This window comes from Pholcus phalangioides, unplaced genomic scaffold (assembly GCF_987345545.1).
Source record: "Pholcus phalangioides strain wild (caught in Gottingen) unplaced genomic scaffold, Ppha-v1.0 ptg000017l_1, whole genome shotgun sequence".
In the NCBI taxonomy this organism is placed as follows: domain Eukaryota; kingdom Metazoa; phylum Arthropoda; class Arachnida; order Araneae; family Pholcidae; genus Pholcus; species Pholcus phalangioides.
Genome location: NW_028301610.1, coordinates 5,761,262 through 5,788,849, shown reverse-complemented (window position 1 = coordinate 5,788,849; position 27,588 = coordinate 5,761,262). Strand labels below are relative to the sequence as shown.

Below are 27,588 nucleotides of genomic sequence, written 5' to 3'. Positions count from 1 at the left end.
TTTCTCACGATGCTTTCACCTTGTCGCGGGTCGCATGCAGCCAGTGCCGGTAGAATAGAGACGGCCCTGATGCAGCCCAGCTGTTGGCCACCCCTGATATAGATCAACTAAAAAGATAAGTTCTTCAGGGACGGACTTCTCTGGGTCTTTTGCGCTCATAAAAAGTCAGACAAAAAGCATAGAGGACCACCGAGGCGAAGGTCATGCTTGCTGAATGCAAGCTGGAAGCATGTATCTGTTGACAATCATACTATAAAAATTATAACTTTTCTGGTAATATTCATAGAGATTAATTTCAGTGACGCCTTTATGCTACCTAAAAATAAAAGAAATTTTATTGACAGAAATGACATTTTTGATGGAACAAATTTAGGTTCGAACCCCGAAACTCAGTGACGCCGTGTAGTTGATGTTCTGCGTCTAATTTCTAATAAATTAAATATTTTAACATTAAAATGTATAGGAATGAATTGCGACCGAAGCCAAACGTCACTCACAAGCAGGGCCATAGTTACGAACATATGCCGTTTGCGAAGGTTTTTAACAACTGGCTGTTGCGAAGATATATTTCGGAAAGAGAAAATTCAACTGCCGCTGCGGGGAATCGAACCCACGTCCTTTCACTTTCCGGGTGAATGCACTAGACTACAGAGGCACCGAATCTCTCAATCTTTCCTTGGAGCTCGTGTACACTGAAAGGGACCGTACATGGACGGCCGGACCAGACTCAGCCCAAGCTCACAACTGCTGACGCTGCCACCAGATGGCGACTTATACAAGGATGACGTCACTCTCCGCTACCATACGAAGGTTTTTAACAACTGGCTGTTGCGAAGATATATTTCGGAAAGAGAAAATTCAAAAGATTGTGAGATAAAAGATTCAGAGATTGAATTTTCTCTCTTTCCGAAATATATCTTCGCAACAGCCAGTTGTTAAAAACCTTCGTATGGTAGCGGAGAGTGACGTCATCCTTGTATATGCCGTTTGTCACTGCCTTTTAGGAGCAGCCGAGCCAAATGATCGTCACTCAGATCACCTAAGTAATCTGTGCAGGGGCGTAGCCAGAAATTTCGTTCGGGGGGGACCGAAGTGATAGAACAATAGATTTGGCCATCTTTTTCCCTTTTTTCGGTCATTTTCTCACATTTCGGGGGGGGGGGGCAGACCTCCAAATCCCCCCTCGCTACGCCCTTGAATCTGAGAATGTGCCGCGGGTAACTTGAGCGATGTAGAACTACACTGCGGGCCACTTAAGTGCTATAAAACTGTGCCTGTCACTTGGATGTCTAAATGTGCCACGGACCACTTAAGTGTTCTGGAACTGTGCTGCGGCTCCCTCAAGTGATCTGCAAATGAGCCACGGGTAGCTTAAATGCTCTGGAATTGTGCCACGGGTCACTTCAGCGATCTGGAAATGTACCGCTTAGTTCATTTTTAAAAACTTAAGTTTGAGATGGCTGGCCACATCAGATAATCCCGGGGGGGGGGGGCATGGGTTGAGCTAAATGGCTTAAAGGATAGGTCGCAATGAATTTCTTAAAGAGAAATTTTGAGGTCTTAGCCTTCAAATAGCATTGAAACTAATAGAAATTTATTAGAATGACATATACACACACACACACACACACAATGTGTTTTCTTCCGATATTTTAAATAGTTTTTCTTTAAATTTAATTGTCTTTTAAATTTTTTTTTGCATCAAAAAAATAAATTTCCGATCGTCTGGGGGGGGGGGCATGGGGGATGCTCGTTCTCCCCTTCTGTGTACGACTCTGATCCGAATGTGCGTTAGGAGGTGCAGGGGCGTAGCCAGAAATTTCGTTCGGGGGGAATAAAGGTGATAGAACAATAGATTTGGCTATCTTTTTTCGGTCATTTTCTCACATTTCGGGGGGACTTGGGGATCTGGTCCCCCTCGCTACGCCCTTGTGTAGGGGGACAAAGCTGACGAAATACTGCTGACAAGGGGGGGTCAGAGTTTTGCTGACAAGTGGGGGAAGGGGTCAAAAATGATTGAAAATTTGCTGACGTAATACTTGTATGGTCCCATAGAGCATAGGACTCGCAATCCAGAGGTTACGGGTTCGACTCCGGCTCGTCACATCTGTTACAATTTTTTTATCTCTTTCATCTTTAATTTTTTTCTTTTTTCTTACTCTTCCCTCTTGTACTAAGTTTAAGTAGCTATTTAAGAAGGGTAGTAGAAAAGCTGTGTCCAATTATCGTCCAGTGAGTTTGACGAGCTCCCTCTCGAAAATTTTGGAAATTATCATCAAAAGGCAGTTTGTGAAGTGGATAGACGAGAATAATGTATTGTCGGATAATCAGCATGGGTTCAGGAAGGGGAAGTCATGTGTAACTAACCTCCTTTGCTTCTACGATCACGTGACGAAGGCTTTGGGTGAGGGCAAAAATGTAGATGTTGTTTGCCTTAATTTCCAAGGCATTCGATCGGGTCCAACATGGTAAACTCTTGAAGCGTTTACATGAGATTGGGATTGGGGGCAACTTGCTGAATTGGATAGAATCGTGGTTACGACGTGGTCGCAACGAGTTATTGTGAACGGGGAATTCTCTGGTTGGACAGGCGTCACAAGTGGAGTTCCTCAAGGAAGTGTCCTTGGTCCATACTTTTTTCACTTTTTGTCGATAAACTCGATCAGGATATCGATGGGATTGCTAGCAAATTCGCAGATGACGTGAAGCTAATGGGGGTAATCGGGAATCAAAGCGATAGGGAGTTGCTGCAGACCAATTTAAACAGGATTGCAGCATGGGCAAATGAATGGAGCATGACGTTTAGCGTTGATAAGTGCATGGTAGCTCATTTTGTTTCAAACAACCCACGGTTTTCTTACGAGTTGAATGGTGTGTCTATCCCGGATGCAAGGTGGTCACCGATTTGGGAATTCTCATTGACGCGCGGCTTAGATTTTCTGAACGTTGTTCAGCGGTGGTCAAAAAAGCAAATAGAATGCTTGACCTCATTTTCAAAAAGGTCTCTTCGTGTTCTCCTAAAGTCATTCTTCCGCTTTTTCGAGGCTTAGTTCGTCCGGAACTGGAGAATGCTGTAAGGTTTTGGAGACCATACCTACAGAGGGACATAGACTTGGTTGAAGGGGTGCAGAGAAGAGCTACGCGTGTCCTTATTGGCGCACGGGGCTTGAGTTATGAAGAGAGACTTCATTTTTTGAATATGTTTACATTGGATGAACGCAGGTGTCAAGGAAATATGATCGAAATGTTCAAAATTTTCAACGGGATGGATAGAATATGTGTGTGGATCATGAACTTTTAGTACACCACCAATCGACTGTTTTTACAAGGGGAGACCAGTATCGATTGGTAAGGGACAATGAGAGGTTATGGTGTCGCAGGGAATTTTTCTCTAATAAGGTTGTTAATAAATGTTGTTGTTGGAATAGCTTACCCCCCAGAGGTAGTAAATTGTAACACAATTAACACGTTTAAAAAGAAATACGATAAACATGCTGGCGTAAATCGAGAAGCTATCCATACTTAGAATAAGACAACCATAATATTCTTTATGGGCATCGTATAATATTTTATCATGTGCATATATTGTTTATAATTTTTGTGATTGTGTCTTTAATTGGGTTGCTGTATTTTTGAAATATATGACCCATATTTGTTATGGGCATCTTTTTCTCAACCACCTCGTTGGGCATTTTGCCTGTTGTGGCATTGTATTTATTTGTACTATACTTCAGTCCCGATAAAAAAGCTCCCCATCTGATTTAGGGCCAACCATGATTATCGCCAGAAATGTTTAGCGAACAAATCTGCCACACATGGGATATACTATGGGATCATTACAGCATTTAATTAAATTTAAAATATCTAAATTCAATTTTAAATAATTAAAATTAAATTCAATTGAGGTGAATCTAGTCATGTCAAGCCTAGAAGTTTCACTAAAGTACATCGCGTGAGATCCTCATGCAGATGTTTTTAACTGAATTTTTTAAATTTTCAGAAAAATCAGTAAATTCTCAACTTCCATGGTATATACTGATGTTCCGCTATTATTTTAGAATGCATATATTTATTTTGTACAGTTTTATCGTAATGAAGAAGAAAATATAATGTCTCAAAATTTATTTGAAATTTGAGTACTATATACAGATATAAATTTCATTACTGTGTCACGTTTGATTAAGTGGCAGCCAGTATTTCCAATGTGTTAGGCCAAATAGAGCCATTGATGGTTAGACTGCCCCACAAAGCTGAACCAAACATTAATATTTCTTTAATACAAATATTATTTAGATTGCTGCTGCACAAATCAAAAAATGTGCAGCTTTTAATTCGTTGGGCAATTTTGCCTGTTGTGACCTTTGTATTATATCCCATCACCACCACCCCACACCCCCAAAGAAAAAAAATCTGAACACCAGGTTCTGCAGAGCACCAATTTGGCAGCGATAATCTGAAATGATCTGAATCGGTGGTTTTCCAACTTTTTGCAACTATTGATCCCACAAGCTTCTGAAATTTTCTCGCCCCTCTGTATGCTCTGTGTGAAGTTCTTAATAAATCTATTTTTATCATATCTATGTTATATGATAAATCTATTTATAAAGGCACAGTAATGATAAATAAAAGCTATATAATCACAGTTTCAATTTTTTTTCTCAGGAAATTTCAGGTGTCTTCCAGGGAAGCATGCTTAACACTGTCACTTGCCCCCCCCCCTTCCATATCCAGGAGGAACAAGAAACTTTGCTACTCATTGACTTAATTTTTGAATAAATATTTAGTGTATGAAAATTTTATATGTAAGGGTTGAACCTCTGAACCCCCAGGGGTCCGTCAGCCTTCCTATTGTAGGATTTCTACAGGTTGTTCGACTGGATTGTAAAAGTGTAGTCATACTTTTCCTCTTTATATTTCCACTTATATGCTTCACATCTGTGCTTTTTCACAGGTCTTTGAGGCACCCTCCCTAATCACTTGCCGTGGCTATTTGATCTAAAAAAAAAAAAAGGCAGATGAGTCAGCCTGGTATTTCAAGGAGCTCAAAGGGGAATGTCTCGAATCTAGAAAGGGTTTCGTGTTATTATTTGTCCTCAATTTTTTTTTAAATGTATTGCAACAATTTCAATCAATCTATTGAATTAAATCATTTAATGTTTCTTTAAACTGCCCAACTATGCAAAAAATTCATGATTCTAACAATTTATAGGTATGTCCTAAAAAATATGTCGGGAAAGAGAGTGATTGCTTTTAACTTTTTTTTTACCCATGCTGACGGGTACCTAGCCTTGGGGTACAGATTTGACAAATAATGGAATATTTTTTTGGACATCAGTATTGCACAACGATATTTATTTATTTAAATATGTAAGTGATGAAAAAATTGAAGTTAAGTTTGTAAAATTTGACATTTCAGCCCAATATTCACATTTTTATGAACACACTAGAGTCAGGGGAATAATCAGGATTGATCTTTGAAGGAGGCACACAGGATTTGGAGAGGAGGGGCCACAAGTAATCTCTTTCAAAGAATTTGAGATTCTAACCTTCAAAAAGCATAATATTAAATAAACAAACATTTGTTGAGGTTGCATAAAAAGACATTTTCATTCGATATTTTTTTTTACGAAAATATTTACGAATATCTTAATTTTTGATCGTCTCAGGGGAAGGGGGGGAGTGGAACGGTACCTAACCCCCCTGTGTATGCCGCTTCTGACAAGAGATTATTCCTCTTTGAGTGCCCATTTTTCCCAAGTGCTCCACCAGTGAAAATTTCTTATAAAATGGCATGCCATGTACAGGCTTGAAAGAAATGGTACTTGGTGCAACCATGGGCAGAGATATGGGGGGGCGTGTGGGAGCATTGTCCCCCCAGCGTCAAAGGTGGAGTCGACTGATCAAATGTATACATGCAATGACATCATCATCATCATCTTGCCCCTCCAGCAATAATGACCGTGCCCCCCAGACTTCCAAGTCTATCTCCGCCTATGGGTGCAACCGACCTTTTTTGGGGTACAAACACTCTTTCAAAAACCATATTGACAGCTGTCTAGTGAGAAAAGTAGAAATTCCCCCTCTACTAATGCCAAAAAGTACTCCTGTTTCAAAATAACAAATTTTATTAAAAATTACACTATCTACATACCTGGGAAAAATGAAGTTGCTGACATTATTGATAACATCCCCAACTGGAGCTATTGAATGCTACAATGATGGCTCCAGGCATAGGTGCCAGAACCTAGGGGGTGATCTCCCCAGCATGATCCAACCCACACAGGTAAAAGGCTTATATCCCGGGAGCGACAGAACCTGGGTCGTGTCTGGTCTGACAGAACCTAGGGGCTGAGGCCATTTGAGCCCCCCCCCAATAAATTTTGTAAGGTGGCCAAGTACCCCCAATAATTTGGGAAAAAACAATGCGCCTAACTCCCATATATACAGAATGACCAGCAACTTTTAGCCCTCCCAATGCTTTCTTCATGTTGGCGCCTCTGGCTCCAGGATTATCAAAACTGGTGCTGCAGCAATCTTCTGCATCTCTGAAGTTGATCATGACTACCATAAGATACACTCATATCTTGGTAAAACGGCTCCAGTCGTCCAAGCTGAAGTACTTGCAATAGCTACATTAGCTGAAAACCTAATCACTAAAGGATATCATAATAAACAAATCGTTATCTTCTCTGATAGCTAAGCAGCATTAATGGCTCTTGACAACTTCAAGTTTCAACTGTGTGTCAACTGCTGAACCAATATGTTGAATAACTTGGCGGCACTTGACAACATAAATCTTGTCTTGGTCCCTGGAATATAAATTTCCATGGAAGTGAACTTGCAGACCAAATAGCCAAAAAGGCAGCGAACCTGAAGCTATCTGGACCTGAATCTTTGATTTCTATGTCAACCATAAAAAGAGATGTCAAATAATGGATATAAAATAAACATCATTGGCAATGGAACTCAAGGCAGGACTGCAAACAAGCCAAACTGTTCTTGGGAACCCAACCGAATATTGCCAAAAAACTTATTTCACTGAATAGAAAACAGATTCAACAGATTATACAAATTATCACTGGTCATGCTAACCTAGCAAAACATCAATACAACTGTGGCTACACAGATTTGTCTATCTAATCCTGTGTATGGGAAGAAGACAAAACTTCACTTCACTATGTAGGTTGTTGCCCTGCATTCTCTATCCCGAGAAGAAACTACTTTGGTGATCATCAGATGATGCCAAGTAAAGTAGTAAATGCAACCAGCATTTACAACTGGTAAATTTTCTTAATTATACTAAACACCTCAACTCATAGTGAGTATCAGTTCTCTGCTCTGATCCAAACTCTCATGTGTTATTTTTCAATAACTTCATGTTGTTTCTGGCCATATCCCCTGTAGGAGATCTCTGATGCTTCTTTTTCCCTAAAAGGGTATTGCAGATAGGAGCAGCTTCCTCATTTACTTAGAGATATGGCCTATATCGTATATTATAATATCCCACACAGGTATATTATAATATCCCACTTACAGGGGTTCTAATATAGAACAAAATGGTAACAGTTACCATGCCTTTTGTCCCCAATGATATTAAAAACTTCTGGGAAATCTCCACAGAATGATATTTCTTCACATACACATGGCTTATAACTCATGTTATACTATTTGGTGTTGGAGCAATGGGCTTAAGTTTTTCCCTCTTGGGATACCAACGATGATGATATGATCTACTCATTAAATTTCTGCATTAGGATCTTGTGGTGACAATATTTGATCTTATTACTTACACTTGAATTGCAAACTTTGGAAAAATATTCAAGTCCTGGTCATTAGTCCTCTCAGGTAAAAACATTTCTTTGTTATTTTATGCACTTACAGTATTTCCTTCTTTGTCTGCTTATCTTCGATAAACTGGTAAGCCTATTTATTTATGCAGGGCCACAACTAGATGCTTGGTCATCCGAGCAAGTATGCATTTTGGTGCCCACTTGTAATGTTGAAGAGGTTTGAGAATAAAATTTGTGCCCCCTCTGGTCCAGCGCCCGGGGCACAAGACCCACCTGCCGCCCCTAGTTGTGGCCCTGTATTTATGTATTTTTTCTGCACGAGTGGTTAATATATTGTGCTAATTTCAACTGGAAATTCCATATCTTCCATGTGTGCAGAACATAGGATAAATAAGTACCATATTTCTTGGCCTATCCAATCACTGCACTTACATTTTTTAAATATAATTTTAGAGGCTTGAGCCCTTACTCAAAAATCCCTAACCAATGAGGCAAATAACAGACAAATCCTGGTATTTGCCTCATTTGTTGGTGATTTTTGGAGTATTTATTAGGCAAAGTTATCTACTCTTCCATACTTACACTTATACAGGGACTACATTAATTTTTCCCCCAAGTTAAGTGATTATGCCCATGCTGGGGATGAGCCAAGAAATGTGGTACTATATTTTAGTATTTAACCCATAGCATTTGCTGCAAGGCTCCTCTGATACATCATTGATGGAACAAATAATTTATATACTATTTAATGTATTACTTTTTTTCTTTTATAACATGCTTCAAATTACACACAACAGGTTGGTTAAGCATTCTGCTTGGGTAGTGGAGTCAGGTCATCATGTTTGATAATGAAGCATTTCATGCAGTCTTCGTATTTGGCAACTGTTGGCCAGTCTTTGATGAGCTGTTGTACACACCCCCCTCCAGTAGCAAACCTACAGTTCAAAATGGTCCAGGAAATAGACAGTTCTTACGAAACGTGTTTTTCTTGTCTGAGGAATGGGAGTCATAGGCGAAGTAGTTCTTGTTGATAATGGACTGGAATCAAGCACATCTGAAGCCAGGAAGGTGAGTTTCAGTCTGTCTACAGAAACTTTCATTTTTGCTCACAGATGTCGAAGGTCTCTTTCTGTCATAGCAAAACTGGAAATGGTTCATCATATGGAGCCTGGAAGAGGCTTTAGCACTATCAGGTCGAAGAAAAACACGGGAACAGTCATTGAGATGAGGGTGAACAAAATGGCTTTCTGTCTATGGCAAGATATTGGTCATGGTCATAGCTTGGAAAAATTATTTTTGAGCATCTCAAAAATTTGTTTTGGTGGCGTTTCCCTTACAGAGTGGGATTGAACATCTCTCCGGGAAGTCTGAGACTGGTGCCATACACTAATTCTGTGGTAGTAGCCTTCAGGTCTTTTTTGAAGATGCTACAGAAATCAGGTAGGATGATGGGTAAGGCAGACACCAGTCTTCCATGTTGTAGGCTTTGATGGCAGTTTTGAGTGGTCAATGTAGCTGCTTAATGAGACCATTTGCTTGCAAGTGATAGAGTGAGGATCATATCCCTTGGATTCCACAGAGTTTCGCTAGTGATACAAAGAGGCAGCTCTCAATTTGACAGCCTTGGTCTGTAGTAATCTTGGATCTCGAGATATCCATGGTGAGTAGAATGTTCAAGCTACAGTCTCGGCACTGATGTCTGGAATCAGGACCACCTCTGGCCAACGTGTGGACATGTTGATAATAGTTAGACAATAGGCACTGCCACTGGAAGAGGACCAACAATATCAAGGTGGATGTGGTTGAATTGCTCAGTCTGGTCAGGAAATAAACCTACTGGTGTTTTTGTGTGACGTGTTATTGGTCTTGGATAATTGAGAATCAGCTCAACTTTTTCTGGTAAAGGTTTGGGGCCTTGTTTGGAAAATAAGTTTTTAAAAATAACTTTTACCATGTAATGCATTTGAAAAGTCCTGAATGTGAGAATATTGAGTTTGTAGTAGTCACCTACTAGATGAATACTGCTTGAGCTGTTTGACACGATATGTAATGGTGATGACCAAGGCGACTTAGAAGGCTTGCATGTTCCTTGATTTATCATAAATTGAAATCTCTCCTTAACAGCATCATAGAGCTTAGGATTTAATCACCTGGATTTGCTATGTATAAGCAGGCTGGTGGTTTCGATCTAATGTACAGTGTTATGCTGAATAGGTTTCACTTTGTGTGACACTTTCGTAAGTTCAGGAAATTCTGCCAAGATTTTGTGATATTCCGAAGTTTCAGAATTTACCTTAATGGAATAGTTTTCACAGTTATATTCAATTTTTCCAATTTGCAAAAGTTTCATGACACTAACCATTAGTCTGTGGTGTTAGAGATTAATTAAAAGTCTGAAATTGAGAAGAAAATCAGTGCCTATGAATCAATTAAAAATCGCAAATTGGATCTTTATCAAACACATAAAGGAGACAATTATAGTCGAAGGTCGTGTTCAGTTTCTGTTTGTTGGTTTCAAAAGTGCATGGGTGTTGACTTCTGTAGGAGCTGTTGCAGAATCTAGCATGGTAATAGTAAAAGCCAGTTGTTTGTGATGAAATGGCAATAAGGAGATATGAACTGCCATCTAGTATAGCTTGTTTCTTTCACTAGACAAGTGGTAAAGTGTTTTGCTAAGAGAAGCAATCTACGCTCTCATGGCACTCATTCCTGTCAGAGCGGAGGGGTTATTGGGCTCTATGTTGTTGACATGTTGCTGCATGGTCCTATGGGTACTCTCTTCTCATGTGGGTTTTGCTTTCCCCATGGCGTAGATGCTGACTTCTATAATTTTGTTGGCCATTTCCACTAATGTATCTAATCTCTCTGAACAGACTAATTGGATGGTCTGTGTTTCTGGTGGCATACATCGGAACCACATAGAGTTTTTAGAAAATCATCGCTTACAGATTTGCCAGATAACTCTCTCCTTTCCCTTAATAGGTGTGAAGGACTTTTATCCCCCAACTGTAGTTCGGACAACAACATGTGTATTTGACAAGTGTTGAAATCAGAGAATTCTTTGATTATCCGTTGTTTAAGGATCTCGTACTTGTTTGTTTTGGGCGGATTAAATAAAATAATTAGAAACAGAGACGAGAGTGTTTCTGGATCTATAACTGCAATCACATTATTGTGTTTGATATTGTCATTAGTTATACAAATACAAATACAACACCACAACAGGCAAATTGCCCAACGAGGTGGCTGACTTAAGAACATCATGGATCCCCGAGCCCTACCTACTACTACTGCTACACCCCCCCCCCCCGCGGAACCGCCAACGAATCGGTACATGCGGGAATGTGCGCGTACGTGTAGTGAAACCTGACGTGAAGTTTTTTTTTGTTTCTCTGTAATGCTTGTTATGTGTAGTGCTGCCATCGGCCACCAGTTTTTCTAACTATGAGTGAAGTGTTATGATTGAATGATTTATCATTGTAGGACTGTTGCTCTCTGTGGCGAGACTTTTTAACAGGGAGATCGGCTCCCATTTGCGCCTTGAAGTTGGGAACCACAGAAAACCAACTTCAGCCGACCTGTTTGGGTTTGACCTATGGGCCGACCTATTGTGTTTCAATATAGCCAATATTGAACACAATTTTCCTCTTGAACGAACCATGACTTTATATTATACAGCCACATAGGTAGGCAGTAGTTTCAAAGCAATGCCAGAAATTTGTAGGTTTTCCATTGATGGGTCAAGTGGCGAAGGGTTTGGAGAGTTATTGTTAGACATTTTGGAATCAGACTAATGAATTATATAATGAAATTATATAATTACAAAAATAACAATAAAAATTCATTTTTATCCTGACCAAACAAAATAGAGTGATCGAAAAGGTCCTACCCTGAATCTAATGGTATCTGCAGTGTGTAGATTCTTTTTTTTATCAGAAGATCTTGTGTCTTTCCGTAGTCACCACTGCTGCAAGAGGCCCATTTGACACATCATTGATGGAACAAACGATATATATACTATTCAATGTATTACTTTTTTCTATTATAATGTGTTTCAAATTACACACAAGAGGTTGGTTGAGCATTCTGCTTGGATAACGATGCGTTTCGCAGTCTTCATATTTGGTAACTGTTGGCCACAGTCTTTGGTGAGCCCTGCCGCACATTCTTAAAAAAATCTTTTTCGTAGCATAAAGAAAATACAATTTGACTTACGATTTAAATTTTCGAGTTTTGTTTCTGTTGTACAATAAAACGTTTGTGTACTAGAAAAAAATACTTACACCTGCACCAACATGAACACATTTTTTACCTCCAAGGTTAACAATTCTACCATCAAAGAAATGTAATAAATTCAGTCCTCGCTTCCCATTTTCACCACCTACATAAAATTGATTTTAAAAAAATTATATATATATATATATATATAGTAGGATAAAATACAAGAGAAATGAAGAGGTAGCGAAAAAATACCTTTTTGAATAACAAAAACGTTAGTGATGCTCACTTGTTCTTTCAAAAATATATATACAAAAAAAATTTTAAGAAAAAAAGAAACCAAAATTGAATTTTATGAGAGTGAAATAGAACCTATGCAGTGGGTCATCATCGGGGGAACCCCATGCATGGTTCGAAAAGTGTAGGCGTTGCTGAAGGATGGCTATGCCTAATTGCATTAAAAATGCCAACCCATGTTCCCAACGCCTGCTTCTTCAAAAACATGTTGGATGAAAAAAATACAATGAAAAAATTTTAAAAAATACAATATTTGAAAAATATATACAGAGCTTCAGATTATAAGCTCAAAGAAGCATGAGAAAAATACATACAAAGTTACAGGAATACAATAATTACAGGGAATATTTTACAAAGATTATGAAAAAAGTCAAACAAGGGTTGGCATTTTTAATGCAATTAGGTGTGTAGCCCCGCTTCAGAAATACCTACACTTTTAGAACCATGCATGGGGTTCCTCCTGATGACTACCCACTGCATAGGTTCTATTTCTCTCTCATAAAATTCAATTTTGGTTTTACTTTTTTCTTAAAATAATTCTTTTTTTGTTTGTTCATATATTCATATAAAGATACTTAAAATTAAAATTATGGATGCTTCTCACCAGGGCCGTAACTAGGATTTTTTCCTCCCGAGGCAAAATTTATTTGGCCAAAATTATTTTTCTTTGTGGGAACAAAGAACATCATTATAAACTTATCAAATTTTAAAATTTTATAAGTTTATAATGATGTTCTTTGTTCCCACTCCTAGTTTCAGTCCTGCTTCTCACATAATAAACAAAATGATTAAAAGCATTAAAAACAAAAGCAAAAATGTCACAGGAGATTAAACAATTCAAAATATTGTTATTTTGTGTACTATTTTATTGCATTATAAGCTGATGTTTCATACAAACCATTCAGACCATAAGGAGCAAAAACTCGTCTCTCTGTAAGAATAGACAATGTTAATTCTTTACGAAACAGAATTTCTCGAATTACTCCATCTCCACCGGAGTATTTGCCTTTACCACCACTACCAGAATTCAACACAAATTGTTTCAAGATCACTGGATACCTGCAACTCACAGAAAAACTCCATACATATATATACATACATATATATACATACATATACATACATGCGCGCACGCACGCGCTCACACACACACACACACACACACATATATATATAAAAAGATAATACAGAATAGCTGAAAAAAGAATAAATGAGCATGAATCTGTTTTATATAAAAAATTATGAAACTGAAATTTTTAATAGATGATGGTTGTAAATTAGAGTAAAATGTTATGTTATGTATACCCCTGGTATCAATACATATTTTAACTTTGTAGAATGTAAGAAAAATAATGCATTTGCAAAGAGAGAGATAAGGTATACTGTGTGCAGTCTATATATAAACAGAAAATAAAGTGTTTCAATAATGAAAACATCAATAAAAATAATGAAGAGCATTAAAATAATTCATTAAATAATTAAAGAGCAAAAATAATTCATTTGTTGATAAAAATTCTTAAGCTTTGGTTACTAGCATTGCACAATCGTGATAAAAAAAACCTGCTCTAGACACTTGTAAAGTTCTCTAGAAAGAAAAGTTCACTAAAATTAACTGCATAATTATTGGTGACAGTGGAATTATTATGTTGATGTTTAAAAACATTTAAGTAGAAAATAATCTTCATTGAATATTTCAACTCACAGTGAAAACAATATTACTCGCAATATTGTATAAGTATTAGCAAAATTCTCAATATTATTTAACATTATTAGCAGATTTATATTTACTCCATATGAGTTTGCTGAAAAAAGTTACTAAATATAAGCAAATATTGTCCTGGATATCTTATTAGACTTGAGCTTGGCTGCTGCCCAATTGCCATCCAAATGTTCATTCAACTCATCATATATTGGCTTAGGCTTCTAAAAATGGATGAAAACCGCCTACCAAAAATTTGCTTCCTCGAATTCGGCCAGCACATAAACTCAGAAAACTGGGCAATTCACTAAAATCCCTTTTGAATAACTGCGGCTGATCTGATATCTAGCTCATGCACTCTCTTTGCCTCACTCCAGTAGTTTTAACACATCTTATATAATGCTAACTATATTGATATCTCTCTTCATGAAGACAGATCTTGACTGTCCACTTCAACATCATTCCACTTTGGCAGTTCGTAGGAATATGGCCAGGATACGCATGAATCCTTTTTTTTACTTTATATTAACAAAGGTACTTTATATTGTACAAATTTAACCATGATGAACCTTGTCAGTTTTGCAACCAACTAAATAGCCATAATGATTCGTATTTTTCCCACCTGCTTAAGGAATGTACATTTCTTTGCCCTTCAAACACATACATTTATAAATACCTCCACTATACCTATTCAAACTTTTATCTAATTTTTAACAACTCTTCTCCTTCTCTGTCTGCATTTTTTCTGATTTATTGAGGACATATGAAAAATTATATTTTTCTTGCAACAGCAGTTTTGACTCCCCCCTCTTACCCTTCCTGTTTTCATTTGATCCTCATTCCTGCCTGTGTGCCCAGGTAACATATATGAAATATGCATGGGAAAAATCTATATATTTGTATGCAAGAATTTATATTATACATAAATATTTTCTTTGTTTAAATTCTGTTGTATTTATATCTATGTTTTGTGTGTATAAATCAAAAAATTCAATTACTAACAAATGTCTGTACTTGCCATTCACTTAGTGTATTGATAGGCACAATTGTGCAAATCATTAACGTTTCAGTTTTAGCAGCATTACTAGCAGCTATTAGCACAATTCTTGAGAGAAACTTTTACATTTGCATTCAATATATTTTCATACCACTATGTTCCTCTGAAAATAAGACCCGGTCTTGTAATAATTTTTGCTCCAAAAGATGTATTAGGGCTTATTTTTAGATATCTTTGTGTGTGTTGATGTACAAAAATCTATTAATTTGTTCATGCAATGAATTTTTTGTGAATATATTTCCTGTTGAACCACTGGCCTTTATTCTCCCAAGACTAGTGTTCTCCTAACTGCAACGACCACTTCTTGTTCATGTTGCCTGCTACAGGCTCAATCATTTCTCACCATCCTATTTTCAATTTAGTCATTCATTTCCATGTGCTTAAATAGTTTGTTCATAACAATATATCAAGAGTCTGGGATTCATTACTCTGGAGATGTCTACTTCTTGTCTGAAGTCACTATTTTGTGTGTTTACAAATCCTGAATATATATATATAATTAGTGTATTATCATTTATCTTAAATTAAAATTCTCCCAATAATATCATTGTATATTAATATTACAACTAAATAATAAAATAAACATGTCGCATATAGCAACAGATGTACAAAATTTATTTGTCTGGATGATGATTTTAACTGTGGCTTATTTTATGAGCATCCTGCAAAATCAAGCTAGCTTTTAATTTTTTTGGTTAGGTCTTACTTTTAGGAAAACACGGTACATGCTTTTATTCTGGTAAAATAAAGACACAAATGAACCATGCAAACAAAAATGAAAACTGCAAATAAATTAAAATGTTAAATAATGAGCAATGTACCTTTTTTCTAAAATTTCTGGATCAGTTAACCGCGTATTTGTCATATGAGTATGAACACCACTTCTTCCATTCCAATGTGGTCCCTAAAAATTCATCAAAAAATTAAAAAATCTCTAATCCAAAAACCAGGTTCTTATTTTACCTTACTGAAACTTCCATCATTTAATAGTATTAATTTATACAAAAATTGCCACGTTTTCAAGACAAATAAATTCAATTGGTCGACGCGTTTCGGCTCTTCAATGGAGAGCCGTCATCAGGACCTCATGGAATTCACACGAATGAGATTTATTTGTCTTGAAAACGTGGCAATTTTTGTATAAATTAAAACCAGGCAAAGTTTCTCATTTTTGTGATAATAGTATTAAATTCACCAATAGGTACCCCTTTACATTAGAGGTTCTGTAAGGAATATTAACACGGATATCTGTCTGGTTATTCAAGTTCAAGTACTAAATTCACATTTCAAATGATTATTTTCTTAATAGAAATGACTGATTCAAAGGTGAATGTTTTCAATTACAAATTTTTCACAATTATGTTGTGAAGTACAGTACTAGTTTGCAGCCATAGGGTTCTTGCTGATTTAAAATACAAGGGGGGCAAAAAGTCTGTAGAAACTTTAAAAATTCATAAAAACTGGAAAAATAACCAAAATAAAAAACGGTTTGCAGGGTTAGCATTGTTAGGTCACAGGAATTTTTTTAAGACAGGAAAAACTCAAAAACAGCTGATAGGTGGCGCTGATGTACACAAGTAAAAAAAAAAATATGCAAATAATGAACAGAATGCCTCCAAATCGTTTATTACAGCAGTATGTGTTCCACATGACCACCACCACAGCGTATAACACATTGCAGGCGAGTTGCAAATCCAGCAACGGCAAAGTGCAGCAGGTTTACAACAGTGAAATGATTGTGGATTAGGAGCACAAGTTCTTATAACCGTCTCTTTTGCATATTTCCCCCAAAGTTGCTCCTACTAGCGCCACCTATCGGCTATTTTTGAGGGGTTTTTCAGACTTAAAAAATTTCAGTGACCTAGCAACGTCAACCCTGCAAACCGTTTCTTATTTTGGTTATTTTTCCGGTTTATATTCATTTTAAAAGTTTCTACGGACTTTTTGCCCACCCTGTAGTTCTCAACCTCATGCAAGATAAGCCTAAAATTTGCTGTTTAAGACGTATAAAGTTTAATTTAAATTTATTTTCTGAACTGTGGTCTCATAGGAATTTTTTCATCATTAGTATAATTTTTAGTTTTGCTCTTGATAGGATCTACAGAGAAAAAGCTGAAACATTCACAAGCTCAAGACATTAATACTTTACAGCCATTGGGCCTGCTACACAGCTTGTGTCACACTTTAGTAGAAATATAATGATGTATATACTGATTAAATAATACAGATCAAACAAAGATACCCACATAAAGGAAGCATTGGGGAGGCTGAAAAAGTTGCTGGTCGTCCCGTACATATAGTACTCAAGCTCGTACACCTACTGAGTATTCTTTGACTATTGGGGGAGGAGGGAAACTGAGTATCCTCATAAAATTTATTGGTAGGGCCTCAAATAGTCTGATGCTTATGATATCAAATGATTCAGCCATTATTGGAGAAAAACCAAATGAATGTTAAAAAATAAAACTTCCTAATGCCTAAAATATTTTTAACGTTACTCAGAAAATACGACAGTGAAAAAAAAATTAACATACTGCACCAGCTCCTCCTGCAACTGTTTCATAGTAACCAACTTCATCATCTCCAAATGTTATATTATTCATGCAGCCCTGAAAAAGTTCAATATTCACTTTCAGCAAATTTAGAAAAACAAAACAATACATAGAAAAACATTAGGCCCTTATATAGTTCTACCAAATTCTCTTTCATGACTTTAACAAAAATGTGCTGGAAATATAATTTATTGATCTTTCTGCTTAGGGTGACCCATTTATTTTACTGAGCCAAATTTTTTAAAATATAATTTGGCCATCACCATCTTTCAATTAAAAATGCCTATTTTGTCAAATTTTTTGAGAAAGGCAAGTTAATATCAGATGGGAAACAAAGTTCTTGCCCGAAATGATAGTTGCCCCAGATGAATTGCAGTAGTTGTGTTTAGTCTAATTAGCATAATTGCAATTGTTTTGTAAATGTTAAAGTGTGTTCTAGTAGTATGCAAAACTTTGTTCATTTTTTGCAACTTTTAGGTGTAATACGGTATGTGTAAAATGTCTGTTGAAAAATTTAAAATTTTTTAAATTTTTCACATCATTTGGTTCCATTGAAAATATGAACTTAGTGCTTTCAGGGCTGCAACCACGATAAATTCTGTCTTGGGAGAGCCCTGTAAGTGCCAAAATAGTACGATACTGTTTATACTATGGACTTTCCCCTGAACAATACAGCTGGAAATTGCTGGGTGCGAGGGCAAAAAGATCACCAGACACACACTGACACACAATTGTCTGTATCAACAAAAACTGTCATATTGTGTGTCTGGTGGGATAACCGTAGAATTCTTTTATTGAATTCTTTTGAAAAGATATTTCTTTTTTTTCTGCATCCTTTTTTCAAACAATAAATTTCTGGCAAGAACTTTGTTCCAAACCTAATATTTAAAATTCATGAATTTATTATCTTAACATTGGATAAAATGCCCCGTTTTCAGAAATATTTCTACCCTATGGCCAACCTTCATATAAATTTTGTTTGAATGTTAAATTTTCCATCTTATGGCCTATATGAAAAGTTTGTCAGTCATCTGAGACAAAAAAAATTCAGTGCTTAACATAAGTATTAATAACAACTTTCACTGGCAAAGTTTTTATCCAATTAATAAATGTAACAAGAAAATGTCAACCAAAATCAAATAACTCCATTTTAGGTTTAGACATGTAGACATATTTTAATAGAAAATCGTTGGAAAAAAAAATATTCCCTCTATTATCTGAGATGGGGAGTTGAAAAGCAAATTGCAAATAGTTTATTGCACAAACTTACAAAATTTCATTAACAAATGACACTCCCATAGCGCTTTCTTTCTTCTTAATTATCAGGTCTTATCATTATGAATATATTCATAAATTTCACTTTATTATTTGAGAGAGAGAGATTCTGATTTTTCACTTCTCTTTCCATCAGAAATCCTAAGATTTGTAATATGAATTTAAGCTCTTCATCAACACATGTGTTAATAAATTTCTCACCTGAGAAGCAGCACAAGCACCAAATGCTCTCAATACAACATCTACAACTCTTTGAGATGTAAGCACATTTCCTCCAACAACTGCTGCAGAGTCTGAAGGAGATAAAATTGTATTCTCTGGAATGACTACTGTGATAGGGTTTAAACAACCCTAAATAAATGAAAATGAAATATTAAAAGATGAAATCAAAATTATATTAGGCATTCAAAAACATTTCCAAAACAGCATGAAAAGTGAAATTGACAACAAAAGACTAAGATGAAATTTTAATAAAAAAGATGCAATGAGGATGGTTCCTAATACAGTTCAGCATGTTAACTAAAATACTTGAAGATGCCTTTATGATTTTTATCAAGTTGAATAATTAAAAATATACAAATTTTCCCTTCCCAATGAAACAAAATAAACATATGAATTAATTTTATAATGTTCTTTATGGTCTGAATACATTAAATTGTTACAATAAAAAAAACTAGTGCTTTGGGAACATCTTAATTTTGTGCTACACTAGAAACCAGCTAATCCACATCCTGCTTATCTGAGAGGTTGCTAAATCTGATTGGCTAGAGAACAGAAATTGGATGAAAGACCCACCCAATGTACATGCTGATCTGAATAGATTCACGGGACTCTTACTAGCCTATGACAATTGATGCTTATTGCTTTGAAAGGTTATCATGCCCCCCCCCCCATGAAGATCTAATGGGCAGTGCCAGGTGCACTCTTGCATTAAGACAGCTCTGACAATATACATATTTATTCACTCATTCAATACACGTACTGAATGTATGATGATGAAAGACACTGGTGGGATTTAGATAATTTAACAATCAGTTTGCAGCAAACCAATAGTTAAACTTATTTTAATTGCAAACAGATCAGGTGGCTGCCCAAACACCATTGAAAGAACCGTGAGTATAAGTACCCCATTTTAACAACTGGTTTGTCCAACTCAACAAAATATTAAATATCAGTTCTATCAATCCAGTGCAAACTGGGTGTTTATGATGTCATTTTAAACAAAATTATTGATTTTATAACTCGTTTTATTCATTTGCATTTGAAAGTGGAATAAATCCACAAAATTGTGAGGGTCCTTTATTACTGATAGTGGAATGCACTATATGTAAAAAAAGTTTAGTACATAAACCAGTTCCTCTCTTGGTGAGTGGTGATACAGCAGTTGTTCCCAACTGGGGTGCGCCTACCCCCTAGAGTACATGAGATGCCATTAGGGGAATATGCGAAAAGAAAATGGTAATATGGAGACACTCAGCTAAAAAAAGAACAAAAGAATTTTAACAAGTAGGTAGAAGTTTTTACTAATATTGTCAGTTGTAATATTGACCTCTCTATCAATAAAATCTTCGATGAAAGAAGGGGTGCATCCGCTGGAAGGATTGGCCTGTCCTCCTCCCACCCACCCAGGCCCAACATTCGATCAGGATTCGCACTCTCCTTCCATGCGGCTCACTCTTCCCTGTGTTTTAGATATGATTGTTGATGTATGCCGGGCTGTACATAAAAACATAGAATTAATTAGTGTTGTATTTCATTTTTGTTGTGGATGTTCGTATTGAGGCGTGTGCATTAGGGTGGAACGAAAAAGGGTGTTTTTTCACTTTTTTGGAAATTGATGTTGCCTTAGTATTCAAAAGATGCCTTTCAAGGTTTTAAGATGTTATACCAAAATCTAGGAAAATATTTTAATATCTTGAGGTTCCTCACATACCCTAAAGATCGAGCAAAAAGACTTTTCTAAGTACACATTGTAAAAATCTTTTTAAACATTATATATAAAAAGTAAACCCTATTTTTGGGGGGTGTGGACAAAACTATAACCATGTACCAAATTATAAAAAAAAAAAACATAGTCTGGACGATATAGGTGTCAGGAAAATGCCACTATTGCTTCCTCTATTATCACACTATTACATTTCACTTTTTTGCAAAATAGTCCACTTTTTTTCAAACAATGGAAGAGTACTCCTTGATTTTATTCTGGTTTGAATGAAGCCTTCACGATTCCCGGTTGTTGATACAGCAAGAGATGCTTCAGTTACGAGTCATATACCATTCAACTGCTTGCGTGAGACACGGAAAATTCAATATAGATGGAAAAGCAGGTTCAGATAATTTTTGTGGGTCCAGTTCCTGATTTTTTATAATAGGTGGTTCAGTCACTTGCACTTGATCACATGCAATTAGTTTCGAACAGTGCTTAGCGGAAAAGTTTATTTTCGGAACATGGAATGTACGGATTTCTGCTTCTGATAATCCTTCATTTCTAATTTTTAGAATTCTCTTGATTCCCAGTTCTTTGAGATTCTTATGAGAGTAATGAGAGCAATAAATTCTCTGGGTGGGTGTAGAAATCGTTCCTTTGAGTAACTGGGTCAATGATGCATAATATTTTGTCAGGTAAAAACCTGGATAACTCCACTAAATTGAACAAATGTCTTGCTTCATCACCACATGGTGACTTTATTTTAATGTTGAACCACATTGGTGCGCAAACTTTCGTTATGTACTCAGTCAAAATGCTGAGATTTTCATTGGGCTTTTCTGTTGCAGAGTATAACCTTAAAATAGCGTTAGCTGTCGTAGCATGCGAAAGTTTATCTGGATCACGGTATGATAACAAAGCAGGTAAATCACCAATTTCTATTGCCCGTACTATTTTTACAAGATATCGCTGATCTGCACTTAATCACTGTTGTTACTGTCCATTATCGGAAGGTTATTAGAGATTGGTTTAAATTTCACAATAGATAATCTTTCAAAATTTTCCAAACTTTTCCAATATCACCTTGAAGCTAGTGTAGACTGATGGAACATCCATCTAGATGCTTCACAAGATGCCTTGGAGGTAACTCATTGAAGTGAAAAAGACAAATAAGTCATTGCAAGGGATGGCCTATTTCTTTCTCTATTAATCTGATAACACAATTTTTTTAACCAGTATTGGTAACAGTTCTGTCGCATCCGATTGCCATCAATTCTCTCGTATCAAAATCTTGTTGCAAAAGTCTAGGATTGATGACTTTATATCCCTTGCTCTACTGCTTCTTGGAGTTGAGTGATCAAGATAAATTGACCCGGGTTCCTGCAATACAGTTATGTATTCTTCAGATATGGTTCTTCTATGGAAAGAATCACCTTCTTTGACATTAGCTAAGGTTTTGTCTTTTCAACCATTAAAATATATTCCTCGCACATTTTGTTCTAGAAATTTTATCTTGCAAAAGAACTCGCTGTGATGCTCTTTCACGCCTTATTTTCATCCAGTCTATTGTCATATTTGATTTCTCTTTTGTCAATAACCCAACATCTTCCAGCACAGCATTCGCAATAATTGCAGCTGATCGATAAGACACCAGTTCTATAACAAGCAAGAGCAACATTTGGTAATTTAGTCATTAACGAATTTAGTCAATTTAACTCATCTGTGAGGATGATGGTAGAACTTCAAAAGCAAATGAAGTACTTGCTTTGGCACCAACTGATGGGCCAGCTTCAGGTACTATTAGATGGAAATGCTAACTTCAACGGTAAACTGTGTTTTGGCTCATATAGATCACTTTCCTCAGAATCATTGGATGAGTCTTCAGTGGTTGATGAACTAGTTTCCGCCATTTCTTCTTGAGATGACTTTAAATGGGATACCATTTTCATTTTCCTTTGTTCATTGTTTTCAATTTCTTCATTGTTAGGACATTACCCAACCAATGACCATCTTGTGTGTATTTCTTTGATTTTGCAAGAAATCTCGCTCTAAATTTGGGACCTTTGTCAACTTGTCACACTTAGCCTCCAAAATCACATTTGCATGCTGCAATGTCAAACAATTTCCGTGCTTTGCACTGAAAAGATTTCAAGTTCCACTTGAAAGTTTGAGAATCTTTTCTTGCTTTCATAATTTTCTGAAGATTCTTGCATTTACAGTAAAAGTGTTTGAAAATTTTGCATATCCGTTGGTGAGAAACCGTAGGAATTGAAGCAGTTTTCCAAATATTTTCTATCTTTGGCACGATAATTTCAAGAATGTCTGCAATAGCTGGATCTTTCCTTGATTTTTGTGCCTTCATATTGATTGAGTCAGCAAATAACAAAGCATAACATCGCCATAGGTGGACAGGACCCGAGAATTCAACTCTTTAGGATTTCCTGAAATGTCACAACAACAAAAGCTTCTGGTCGTCATTTTGACTGCTATACACCCTCTCAGTTAAGGGGTAAGATTGCAAATGAATACTGAAAACGAAGGAAAAACATTGATTTCACTAAACGAATCACGTGTTCAGGGGAATAGGCAAGCCTCCTCAGCAGTGCCATGTTACAGAATTCCACACGTGCGTAAAACTTTAGGGGCGATGAGGAACCTCAAGAAGTTTGAATTTTGCGGAAAAAAATTAGAAATGGTATTTCTTCACAGAAAGGCATATTTTAAATTCTATTACAATGGCAAATTTCGAAAAAAAAAATTTTTGTTCCACCCTAGTGTGCATGTTATTCCTTCCTACAATATATATATATATCATCCCAATTTTTCTACCAACTATCTACTATTCACGTGATTTACGCTATGAATCAGTGGCTAAAAACTGAATCTGTGTAGAAGCGGAAGTTGACAAACACCAAATGAAGTGCACATCATCTGACTCTGATTGGACCAACAATACAATAGGACAAAAAGAACCAGTACCAGGGCAGGTGAGTAAACAAACTGCAGTTTTCTCTTCAGATGTAATAATAAACAAGAAAAGAAAGTACTCTGATAGCTACATTAATTACAGATTTTCTTGTATAGGTGAAAAAGACTGTCCTAAGCCCCTCTGTGTTGTATTTGTGGAAGTATTAAGCAACGGTTCAATGAAGCCTTTGCTCACTCAGCATTTACATACCAAACATCCTGAGCACAAAGATAAAAATGCCACATTTTTTTGACGGTTGAAACTTCAGAGTTCTATAAACGTGAAAACATATTTTGAATCTGCCAAAAGCGATTCTGTCAAAGCTACCAAAGCCTCCCACTACATTAGTTATTGTATTGCGAGACAAGGTAAAAATCACACCATTGGCGAAAATTTAATTTCATCGTGCATCAAAGATGCTGTCAGATGCATGTTTGGAGAGGAACATGTTCATAAAATGAGTTTAATACCTCTGTCAAATAACACGGTGTCTTGAAGAATACAGAACATGTCAGACGATTTTGAGAAATCATAAGTCACGTCAAAGGTTGTGAATTTTTTTTCTATCCAAGTCGACGAAAGTACAGATGTTTTTTGCACAATATTCTGCGCTACTTGTAATTGCCAAGTACTTGAAAGACTTATATAATTTGAAGAAAATCGCCTTATTTGTCACCCATTGAAGGGTCGTCAGTGGACCTAGTCAGACCAACACTTTGTTCTATATATATAGAACAAGGCCTCCACATGAAACTCTGAACCTGACTTTTTTGTTAATCAAACAGGTCCAGTGTGGATTAATGTGGTTTCATTGCATCTTTTTGATGAAAAGACTAGAAGGCATGAGGGAAAAAGTCATGAAACTCTACAGCTACTACTCATGCAACTGAAAAGTTCTTTAATTAATAGACCCCAGCCTGCCGTATAAGTTCACACCTGATTTAGAGTTACAGTATTTTAACATGTATAAGGTACCCCTTTTTGCCTAAAATTGGATCTCAAAAATAGGGGGGGGGGGGTTTCTTATATACATGGATTATAGATTATTATATATACACATAATATTAGATATTAACATATTACTAAGTTCCTTGTAATTTACGATGAGAGTGATTTTGATGATGATACACTAGTTGATGCAGCTGATTGTAATGTATCAAATGGCAGTGAAGAGGAATTCAATGGTTTCAATGATGAATAAAAATATTTTTTTCTTTTTTTTAGTACTTTAAAATATAAAATATCTTTGAAAACTTCTTTCCAAATTTCAAGCCCAAAAATTAGAGGGTTCCTTATACACATTAAAATACGGTACTTCTAGCCTTATTTAGAGTTAGTTCTCACCTGATTTAGAGGAATGTCATGACCAACCATACATCTCAGACAGTATATAATGGCTGAGAGTGTAACTGCTTTGGGTGTATTGCAATTGCCATATACTTCAAACCCTGTCCCAGTAAAATCAAATATGGCTGAGCCCTGTAAGTTGAAGTATATTATGAAACACAATAAATAGACATTACACATATAAAAAACCAAAATATTATGAAACAGCTGCAAGTTGCTTCTATAATAAAAAAAAAATAAAATTAATTTAAGAGCATAAATATGTGTGTGTAATCAAGAATTTTTTTCCTATATTTAAATACTGAATATTATCACTAAAAAGAATTTTACCCTCCTCTCATACTGCTTTTTCCCTAATTTGTTATTTATGTATACTTACCAATGATAACTGTTGATTTTGTTTTTTGTAAATGATGGAAGAAAAAGAGATCATAAACTGCATTTATATGCAGAGTGCATAGGTAACAGCACATATGGCATTTTACTGTAGAACCGTTGATCTTAGAGGCATACTTTCAATTAGAAACAGTATCCAAATAATGTGTAGAGATAAGTAATTCATGTTTCAAGGAATTGTATAGTTGTTAAAAAAAAAAAAAAAACTTTTTATACAGTCCCTATGTGCCCTGTTTCTACTGATGCCAACAAAACATTTTCATGTTTTTAAGTTAATTCACTCAGGGCCGGGATTAGGAATTTTGCAGCCCAGTACAAAAGAAAGTTTTGCGACCCCTCTAAAAAAATTCACATAATTACGTCCCGACTCATGAAATTTCCAAGTTACAAACAGAAATATTTTGGAAATCTTGGTTATACAGCATGTGCATATGGAAACGTCCTCTCCATTTGTTAATACAAGATTCATCGAAAGACTGGTTATTTATGGAGATGAAGATTACAAGGAAGAAAATTCATCACTGCCCCCATGGGGACACGAACCCGGTCTCTCGCTTTCCGGATGAGTGCTCTACCTTCTAAGCTATGGAAGCAGAATATTTCAACCTTGGAGCGTATATATATGTTGAAAGGCACCATACATGGACGGCGTCAACAATCAACTAATAGCTCGTGAATGACAAAGGCCAACCAGATGGCCATATGCATATAGAAACGTCCACTAGAGCACTCGTCCAGCAAGCGAGATACCGGGGTTCGAGTCCCCGTGGGGGCAGTGATGAATTTTCTTCCTTGTAATCTTCATCTCCACAAATAACCAGTCTTTCGATGAATCTTGTATACAGCATGTAACAAAAATTGTACAGGCAGTGTAACGGAGTAAGAAATCCAGATGCGGAAGGAAAAATAGAGAATTATTTTCTCATACTCCTTTTCATAGGCGTAATGTATATTGGAAATAATAGGGGAAGACTCAAAGGTATCGGTCTGGGGGAGCTCAAAATTAATGTTTCCATAAGTACTACAAATATTGGGGGGGTTGAGCCCAATACAGGTTTACACATACGCTCATGTTTTATTTAGTTGCTTCACGAATGTGCCGATAGGTTGGCTCGTAATCAAACACAATGTGTTATGATTAGGGCTGGGAATCTATAAAATGTTTAACTGGTTAATCAAACATTTTAATCAATTAATAAAATTTTAATTGAATACTTTCAAGTAGCCCCTATCTGGGGCTGGCTTATAGTATTTATTACTTTATAACTTATTAAGCAACTTTTTTATATTGATTGACGCTACAAACTATATTTTATTCATTTTGCTCTCACTTACCTATTCACTATTTTTTCACTAAGATCCTGTCATTTTTTTAGAAAATCAATCAGTTAAGGTTAGTCAGTGATTTCGAAACTACTTATTACTACTTTTTCCTTAGAAATTGATCTCAAATTGTACTAGAGGAGGAGAGGTCTGATGTTTCTGGAATACAAAAAATGCTGTTCACAGTGGCGAAAACAAATTTTGGTCCTGTTGTCTATAACTGAAAATAACTGAAAAAACCCTTTAAAACTGAAATCATCACTAATTTTTATTGAATTGACTTGTATTTCCGATACCAAAAATATTAATTCAAATATTTTTAAATATGATCATTCATCTAAAATATTACATCTAATCAGTTTCATCAAACAAATAAAAATAAGTAATGAGTTCTTATTAAAAATTGTAATCTAATTTTAATTTGATTAATTGAGTCGATTAACTCAACTAAAATTTTTAACTGAGATTAACAATTAATCGATTAACCAAGCCAATTGATGGATTAATTCGACCAGCCCTAGTTATAATAAAAAACAGTTTAGTAATTTTTTTCAATAATTCATTATTGGAATCATAAAGAAGAGTTATGTTTTTTATTTTCATTACGAGCCTAATGTATGAAAATACTTAATTACATAAATCTTTAAATTTATACAAAATGTTTTCAATGGTTACATGCATGCAATAATGATAGAGTAAGGTAATTAAGGTAGATGGATACTTTCGGAATAGCAAACGA

General features: G+C 36.0%; 1 protein-coding gene across 2 annotated transcripts in view; it reads right to left on the bottom strand.

Annotated features, from left to right (window-relative positions):
- LOC149072151 (5-oxoprolinase) overlaps positions 1-27,588 on the bottom strand; it is a 176,923-nt gene that overhangs the window by 13,575 nt on the left and 135,760 nt on the right. For both annotated transcript variants that reach the window (XM_089246637.1, XM_089246636.1), the window contains 6 exons: positions 25,128-25,262; positions 19,090-19,239; positions 17,596-17,670; positions 15,883-15,965; positions 13,204-13,364; positions 12,074-12,171 (listed from right to left, as the gene is read on the bottom strand). In XM_089246637.1, coding sequence (XP_089102763.1) covers positions 12,074-12,171; positions 13,204-13,364; positions 15,883-15,965; positions 17,596-17,670; positions 19,090-19,239; positions 25,128-25,262 — 702 coding nt within the window. The remainder of the gene's footprint in view (positions 1-12,073; positions 12,172-13,203; positions 13,365-15,882; positions 15,966-17,595; positions 17,671-19,089; positions 19,240-25,127; positions 25,263-27,588) is intronic.